This window comes from Camelina sativa, chromosome 12, assembly GCF_030686135.1.
Source record: "Camelina sativa cultivar CO46 ecotype springtype chromosome 12, ASM3068613v1".
Lineage (NCBI taxonomy): Eukaryota > Viridiplantae > Streptophyta > Magnoliopsida > Brassicales > Brassicaceae > Camelina > Camelina sativa.
The window spans coordinates 33,804,653-33,813,743 of NC_141891.1; the positions used below are offsets into that span (position 1 = coordinate 33,804,653).

General features: G+C 36.1%; 1 protein-coding gene across 2 annotated transcripts; it reads right to left on the reverse strand.

Annotated features, from left to right (window-relative positions):
- Positions 1-6,523: 6,523 nt before the first annotated feature.
- LOC147933011 (uncharacterized) lies at positions 6,524-8,498 on the reverse strand. Of its 2 annotated transcripts, none has more exons than XM_087479284.1 (8): positions 8,081-8,498; positions 7,891-7,935; positions 7,667-7,799; positions 7,498-7,567; positions 7,349-7,397; positions 7,157-7,254; positions 6,921-7,059; positions 6,524-6,820 (listed from the first exon to the last, which is right to left on the reverse strand). In XM_087479284.1, exons 1-8 carry the CDS (start codon positions 8,399-8,401, stop codon positions 6,656-6,658), a joined length of 1,020 nt encoding a protein of 339 aa, XP_087335410.1. In that variant the 5' UTR covers positions 8,402-8,498; the 3' UTR covers positions 6,524-6,655. The 2 variants fall into 2 exon arrangements, with proteins under 2 accessions (XP_087335410.1, XP_087335411.1); XM_087479285.1 differs by having other exon boundaries at positions 7,498-7,561; positions 8,081-8,457.
- Positions 8,499-9,091: the final 593 nt, after the last annotated feature.

The window sequence follows — 9,091 nt, forward strand, 5'->3', positions numbered from 1 at the left end:
CCTTGTTTGTTGTAGTCGACTTTTATGCCCAGAAAGTGTCGTAGCTTCCCTTCGTCAGACATCAGAAATTCATCCTTAAACATGTCTATTATACGCTGGAGGAAGTCTACAGATGAAGCAGTTAGCATTATATCGTCAACATAAAGCAAGAGATAGGCAAGATGGGATCCTCTTTTATACATGAACAGAAAGGTGTCTGCTTTGCTCATGACAAATCCAATTTTTGCTAGATACTTTGTAAACCAAGAGTTCCAGGTCCTTGGAGCTTGCTTGAGTCCATAAATAGCTTTATTTAGTTTGCAAACATGATTGGGAAATTCCTTGCTCACAAAACCTGGTGGTTGGTGCATATAGACTGTCTCATTGAGGTCTCCTTGTAGGAAAGTATTTTTTACATCTAGCTGATGCATAGGCCAGTTCAATGAAACTCCAACATCCAAAACAGTTCTTATGGTAGCAGGTTTGACAACCGGACTGAAAGTCTCGTCAAAATCAACTCCAGCTTCTTGCGAATTTCCATTCGCAACTAGTGTAGCTTTGTGACGCGTTAAATCCCATCTGCATCATATTTGTACTTGAACAGCCACATTATCCAATGATGTTGACATTAGGCGGTCTAGGAACCAAATTCCAACTTCTAGTTTTAATCATAGCACCATACTCATCAGTCATAGCTGGATTCCAATTAGGGTCTTGTAGAGCATGGTTGTGACCTTTAGGAAGTGGCGATTTGGTTGTGATGTTAAGGGAAAGGACTGGTTTAGGTTTATCTATGCCGGATTTTGATCTGGTGGTCATTGAGTGGCTAGTGTTGGAAGATACTCTTGAAGGTGGGTTTATGTGGGGGAGAACAGGGGTTGGTGTTTGTTGCGGGATAGGTGTTTCGAGTATTTGTTTGAAAATGGGAGGAGTATCATCAACAACATCAGGGAAGGTGTAAGAGGTAGGATTGTGAAGTTGTTGATCCACTGCCGGAAATTTATCCTTAACAAAATTAACATGTCGTGAGATAATAATCCTTTTTTAAAAAAAATCTATGCAGCGATACCCCTTGTGTTGGTAAGGGTATCCAAGAAACAGGCATGGAGTAGTTCGTGGTGAGAGCTTTGAGAGGTTGTTATGGTTTAAGCTAGGGAAGCATAGGCATCCAAAAACTCTTAGATGATCATATGTAGGACTTTTGTTGTGGAGCAAAGTGAAAGGGATTTTTTTTTGAATTGCTGAAGATGGGAGAATGTTTAAGATGTGGACAGCCACATGTAAAGCTTCCACCCAATAGCATGGTGGTAACCGAGCTTGAAAGAGAAGAGCCCAGATCGCATTGTTTATGGTTTGGATCATCCTCTTGGCTTTACCATTTTGCTGGGAGGTATGAGGACATGAGAACCGAACTTTAATGCCATTTTTGTCAAAAAAAAACATGGAATTGATGGTTATTGTATTCACCACCATTGTCACATTGAAATGCTTGTATGAAAGCTTTGAATTGTGTTTTGATCATATTGGAGAAGTGAATGAATTTAGTGTATACATCACTTTTTCTCCGAAGTGGATAAACCCATAGGTGATGAGAGAAAGCATCGAGGAATAATACATAATATTTGATTCCACTAATGCTAGGAATAGGGGAGGTCCAGACATTGGAGTGAACGATTTCAAACACTCTAGAAACTGTGGATTGAGAAGTGTCAAACGACAATTTTATTTGTTTTCCTAAATAACAAGGTTCACAAGCCTGAGACAACTTGTCTTTATTACAAAAACCGAAAGATTTGGAAAGAAAAGAATCAAGAGAAGCCGTTTGAGTATGGGCGAGACGTTTGTGCCAAAGAGATGGTGTGGACGCAAGGAGAGCTGTTGAGGGTGACTGTGATTTATTGAGAGAGGCAGGAAGAGGGTAAAGATCACGAGACAATGTTTGAACCAAGAAAAACACAGTAACCGGATGTTGAACGTCGTGTATCCGGATAACCGGCCCAGTCTGCATATGTGTAAGCGGTGAGAGATGTAATGTTACCTCTGTTGTTGTTTCCAAATTTCTGTCATGTATTTGGTTGAGAGGAGTAACGAGGCTCCGAGGGTGGTGCAGCAACGGTGAGAGCTGTTGTCGATGACGAGTGATCTATATGTGTGGATGAGACGTTGAGACCTTTTCAGGCGAGATTCTTCAAGTTCAAGCATCGATTTTTCTACTTCAAAGGTAGGAAACAGATCCTTGTGTTTGATTACATTGATAATGTAATCAAACTTTTCATTGAGACCATTCAGTAGGTACATGACCAGGTGCGTTCATTGACTGGAGCTTCAACATTGGTGAGAAGGTCGGCGAGGGATTTGATCTTTTGACAGTACTCCTGAATTGACCGATCTCCAATGGCCATATTACGCAGCTCATTTTCCAGCTGGATTGCTCTTGCCTCCTTGTTGTTACGAAACTGGTTTTCAACAAGAATCCAAACATCATGAGATGTCCCACCGGTTGGAGAGGAAGACCGAAACAGATCCGGAGCTAGAGTGCCGTAGATCCAGAGTTTTACCAAGCCATCACGTTTTTACCAAGCAGCATCATTTGCATTAGTCAGAAGAAGAGTCCCATCAATGTGCCCGAGGACATCAAACGTGAGGCAATGAGTGAGAAAAGGCTCTCTCCAAGCATCATAGTTGTGGTCGTCTAGATCTAGGATGAACGGGATGTGAGACTTGATGTTTGTGACACCAAAGGCTCGCTCATATAGACCTTGAGGGGCAGCCATAGTTGAAAAAGGAAAAAGAAAAGATATCAAAAGCGATGGCTCTGATACCATGAAAGTTATGAAATCCCCTTGAGGAGGATGATTGTATTCACAAGCTTTAAATAGCCATTGAGGTTACATAGATATCCTATATACTTGGGATACATGAAACAATATAAACTAGATATTAGCTATGTAGTTGAGCAGAATATTCCTATAATCTATCAGCATGGTTTTGATCTCAACAAAATCCCTTTTGAGGAAGAACTTCACTTGAACGAAGAGAATGCTGATGTCAATCCCATTGTGGTGCATGATATTGATCTCAACAAAGTCCCTTTGGAGGAAGAAGAAGAAGAGCTTCATTTAGGCGTAGAGATTGCTCATGTCAATCCCAACGTAGTGCATGATTTTGATCTCAACAAACGCTATTAAGGCGACAGAGAACTTCATCCTGAAAAAGAGATTTAAGATTTGATACTGCAGATTCTGAAGATTAATTGCCGAATAGCTTTCTAGATTTGAGATCCATGATAAGATGATTTCATTGATGTTCAATTTATTATATGTCCTCCTATTATTCATGGAGTAATAAAAAATTTCTACTATTACTATAGTGACTTGGCCCATCACGATGTATCAAACAAAAATATAAATCTATAAATGAATAGATATCTGAAGTACCTCAGATACTACGTAGATACCTCAGTCACTAGTTCGCCAATATCCAGCAGGACAAAGTCCGTTACAGTGAAGACAAGCCCCAACTGTTTTTCCATCAGTCATTGACGAATTCAAGCAGCAAATCTCAGTGTTATCTTGTTGAATAAAGTTAACTTTTCTGACATCCTCACTAAGCCATTTCTCACGAATCTGGGGAAGAGCTTCTTCAAGCAAACATCTTCTTATTTCTTCTCTTTTAACTGATGTAATGGGTTTTATTTCCATAGTCCCAGCTTCTCTATTTTTACTCCGTCTTTGTGCAGCCTGAAAAGTGATAGAAGGAAAAACCCCAATCTTTCCAGAAAAAGTTGTGATTCCTTCATCATCGAATCTCGGACGAGTCATTGCAACCAACATCATAACTTTTCCAATGAAGTTCTTACTTTGAGATGTCCGTATAGGGTCTTCTTCTTCAGGAAGTAGATAGTAGTTCTCTTTCCTTTTGGTCATATGGAACCACTTTTCATCAATATGCACAATGTTGTACATATCAATAAATTTTGGTTCATGATTCAAACTGTTAGGATCCAACATTGATAGGCAAAACCGTAACCTAGCTACCTTGTTTTCTTATTTCAGATGTGGTTTCAGAGCATTGGAATGACATCGTAAAAGACCTTCTTTCACAGGTTTATACAATGTTGAGTGACTTATCCTAAGGGCTTCAGCCAACATCCTCAAAGTCGTCCGTCGATGTAGAGGTCTATCAATGATTCGTTGTATGTCAATAGGAAATTTCTTTCGCCCACATCTATTTTTCCTTCTTTGGGACACATCAACCAATACACCAGTGGGAGTGGCTTTAGCTTGTCTCCATATTCTTTGAACCGTTCGAATATGCATCCTCAGTAAATTCGATACCTCTCTTTTGATACTTTTACCCAGTTTTCCATTCACACTCCTTTCAAGTAATGCATTATAGACTGCCCTCCTATGAGCATACTTTAATCCCTTTTCTTTTTAGCTGTGATGTCACCGTTTGCGTTAAGACCTGCTCCAAACCGTTAAGTTTTTATAAATCAGCACACATATCATCAAATAATAATGCATACTTTTACACTATTATTTCAAGTTAACAAGAGAACTTACCTTAGTCTCCAACTAAGTGATCTCTTCATTTTCGTTTGGTCCTAGTCAGAATGGAAAAAACACGAATCGACATCAATAATACTACGTGTTTCCCCAAAAAAAAAAGACAGATAATTATTCAATTTACCTTGGTCTCCAACCATGTGATTTTCAGTTTCTTCGTATAGCTGCTCGACATCTAAGTGTCTAACTCTATTATTTCAGAATCCTCTTCCATCGGACTCATGTTGAGGTTGATTACAATGGGTACTTTCAGAAGATGCTATAATCCTTACTGTAGGATCGCCACTTTCAATATCTGTTTCCTCAACCACTTTCAATATCTGTCACCTTCCTCTCTAAAATCTCCATTTTCAGAATCATGATCTTCACAATTCGCTGGAATGGTATTCAAATCAAAGGATTACAATCATCACTATTCGTCGTAATCACTTATCTCCATCTTGTTTTCCGTACTCATTGTTTTTAGATTTAGATTGTAAAAAAAATAAAAAATTATGTATTAAAAATAAAATAGTAAATTTATGTTCTTTGTGAAGTTAAACTTGTCAACTTACAATGTTTCTTAACCTACTTAAAAATCTCTAAAACGTCGAGTAAACAAAACCGAATAGATTATATTTAAATATATACAATACTATTATCTATATTAACATTTTTGAAGTACATTTTGTGTTATGCCCTTTTAGTTTTGTTTATTTAAAAAGTTATTTGCAACATTAACCCCTAAAAAATTTCCAAAACTAACACTACTCCAGATTTTGTTTCCTAAATATTTTACATTTCATTTTAACTAAAAAAATAACAGCAATAAATATGGAAATAGAAACTATCATATATTTAACCACACATTATGTTATGTTTTGAAGATATTTTATATCTGAATCCTTTGCAAACAAAGAAAACAACAATTTGATTCCTATTTTGTTTTCCAAAACCTATGAGCTTTGATTCTTAACGTAAAAAAAACTTCGATTGGCATTTATTTAAATATTATAATTAACATAAATAAACTTAACAAAAATTTTAATTATTATGAATATGTAAAGTTAAAAAAGTCTAAAAGTTATATATGTATATGAGTTATAAAGATGACATGTTAGAATTAATAAAATATTATTAAACTGTGTTAACACAGGTTAAATCCTCATTTAATTATTTATCAACACTATTAATATTAGAATATTTGACATAAAATCAAGTTGACTTAACTAAGATTGTATAAAATAATTAAATCATTAGGAAAATATGACTTAATCACAACGTATAAATTACTGATTATGTATTTAGACCTTTATTTTTTGTTATAATAATTAAAAATCAAAATAGAATCTCAAACACTAAACAAAATAGACTAAATATAACAAACAAATGATCATGAAGTATATTACGGGTTAAAAAAATAATTTAAATATTTAGCCGCACAACAACCAGAAATTTTAGTTATTCTTCTATTTACAAAACATCCAATATTTAACAAACAAATACAACATAAAATATAAATTATAATAAAATTATATGCCTGCATTGTACCGTGAGTTATAGTATTAATACAATCCAAGCAACACGTGAAATTTTCTCTAGTATAATTATATTATTAAGTGTGTTGTAAAGTCAAAGTTATGTGCTAACTGTGATTAGTTACGAACCGTTGTTAGTTTAGGAAATTGCAACGGTTGCTTTCGTGTCTTTCCATGTCAAATAATTTTTTGGCGAACCACGAGCTCTCATTAGGAGTCCGCCTGACCGCCACAGGGAGTGGAGAAATTCAAATCGAAGCTGAAAATATGGCTTGAAAGCGATATCGCAATGGATCTGTCAAGAGTATCATGAAAAAAGGAGATTCTTGGACTATGATTGGCATTTTCTTGCGCTGCTATTAATTTTCTCGAGAAAATGAGTTTTCTCTTAACCCCCATACAAGCTTACGCAAGAAATAAAAAAAAATATCCAGACACCAGATCGACTAGCTCATCATCTTTACTATCCAAAAAAAACTTAGAAATCAACCTTCACTTTTCTTTCCCAGTTAACTAAGAAAATTAGAAATAATTATTCTTTTACCTGAAAAATAAAGAGAAGCAGCTATCTATCTACACAAAAAGAGTCCATTACGCAGATAAAGTTCCCGGTTTAGACAAATCACAAAGCCAACTCAAAAGAACCTCAGCACCTTTCTCCCATGAACAATCTAGCATCATGTCATGAGCAACACCTTCAATACAAACCGGTTCAACATCATAAAACCCCCCGGTTTCCTTCAGCCCTTCACTGTCCTGCAAAATCATAACCCACTCCGGTTTAATATAGTTACGAAGATTGAATTAAAAACTTTACGGTTCAGTTAGCAAGGATGGGGAACTCTTAAGTTCTTACCACTATGAAATCATCTTTAGCACCTAAAACAAGAACTTGTGTCGAATTCTCCATTGGTTTAGGCACTGGAAGTGATGCGTTTAGCTTCCTCAGATCAAACAGCGGCATCCGTGAACTATTTGTCATAAGATCCTGGTAACTGAATCGAGAAAAGAGAAAGAGAGAGACAATTCGTTTAGATCACTGAAAATTGATTTTAGATTCAAGGTGACTATTGAGCTTATTTATAGATATACCGCTTCACTAGTTGATCATCCATGGCTTCAGAGAAGAATGTTTCTCGACAAAGAGGAATAGATTTCTGAAAACCTTTAGCAGCTAAACTGAGAGTAACCTGCCCAAGAACATAACCAAAAACAAACAGAACAAATAGAACATGACACTGGGTTCATCCTTACAAAATCAAAGACAGGAAAAAGAGTTTAAACCTTAAACGCGGCTACAGGTTTAGAGAAGAGATAACGTAGCACTAATCCGCTGAACAAGAAAGAGAATCCCAAAAGTTACATATAAGCTAAACGAGAAAGAAGTTCTCTGTTATAGGAAAGAGCCAATAATGTTTTGACAAGTTAGTTACCTATTACCCGAAGGTGGAACTGAGCAAACCAATACAGCCCCTGAAAGTTCTGGATATGCATTTTCTGCTCCTACAATCGAAAGAACAAACTCAGTAGTTATTGTATATGCATCATTATAATCACTGATCCCAATAAAACGCAACTCATTTCTATGAATCTACACTTTACCTACTGACTGTTTGTTTACAATATTTGCCAAGTAATATTGAACAATGAGTCCTCCAAACGAATGACCAATAAGCACAGGTGGTGAAGAACCAAGATTCGTTTCTATAAAATCCGCAATATCACTTGCGTGCGTCTACTACACAAACAAGTACAACACTTATAAGAATATTTCTGAATCAAGTAATTATCCAATATACACAATGCACATTGCAAGGTTCAAGTACCTGAAGTGTTCCAGCAACTGTTCCCAAAGGTTCATCACTTTCACCCTATTACATTCAAAGATAACAACATCACAAATCACTCTGTTCTAATCCAAAGTTTGAAACTTTATGTTCCTGATAGTATAATTAGATATTGGGGAAATCAAACATTGAGTATAAAAATCAAAACTTTCATGGTTTGAGAGTTTACCTGACCTAATAAGCTAACAGCATAAGAATCAAACCCAGAAGAAGAGAAGAAAGGTAACCAATGTTCAGCCCAACACCAAGCTGCGTGGTAGCTTCCATGTACAAACACCAATGGTGGATTATCTCTTACGGGTTTGCTTCTCCTCTGTTCGATTACCTCCATTTTTAGACCCGAGGGAAGCTTGTGAAAGAGACGGTTTTGTCCCCTTTTCAGCTCGTATGGAGCTATCGTTTTAGGGGAATTGGTGAGAGTCGCCATGGGATTGATCTTCATTTTGAGCGAGGAAAGGCATGGGAACAAGGGAAGAGAACAAGACGCCATTTGTGTGAAGGTTCGTCGAGCTGTTTGATCAGAAGAGTAGAGGAGAGCACTAAATCGTCACCGCAGTTTTTTACTGTTTTACCCTTTTCTAATACCAGTGCAAATTGCAATTTAGGGGGTGTATTGAACTTAATATTTTAGAAGATTTTAAGGTATTTTTAAATTCATTGTTATTGAATCAGTGATTTTTTTAAAATCATCTGAAATCATGTGTTATTGAATTTGAGATTTATATAAATTATTTAAAATCATTCACAATCTCTTGTTATTCAATTAATAATTTATAAATCCCACTTTAAATATACTGTTATTCAAAATATCACAAATTTTTTTAAAAATCTATTGAATGTGTGATTCTAGGAGATTGTTTTAACATTTTTAGTTCAAATATATGACTTACAAAATCACACCTTTAAAGGTGAAACTTTGAAGGATTTTAATAAAAAGTGTTATTTTTTTTTCTGGAAGAACCATTACCCATTGAGGACAAAAAAAAAAAGAACCCATCTCTGCAACTTCTCTTCTGCTATTCTCTATCCCTTTCTCTCTTGACTCTCAGATACATATCTCTGCAGGCTCATTGTTATCAAGGCCGCCATCAACTCCAATAGCGAGCAGAGTGGGTTTCGTAAGAGGCCAACTGCTGTTAAAGAGTTTAAATGGAGAAATGGTTGGTTTTATTCACTCTCG

Excerpts from the sequence above, each read along its gene's own strand:
- LOC147933011 (XM_087479284.1), bottom strand. The coding sequence starts at position 8,401 with ATGGCGTCTTGTTCTCTTCCCTTGTTCCCATGCCTTTCCTCGCTCAAA. Across the intron at positions 7,936-8,080 it reads CTGTTAGCTTATTAGGTCAG|GGTGAAAGTGATGAACCTTT; the intron begins GTAAACTCTCAA and ends TGAATGTAATAG. Across the intron at positions 6,821-6,920 it reads CTAAAGATGATTTCATAGTG|GACAGTGAAGGGCTGAAGGA; the intron begins GTAAGAACTTAA and ends ATGATTTTGCAG.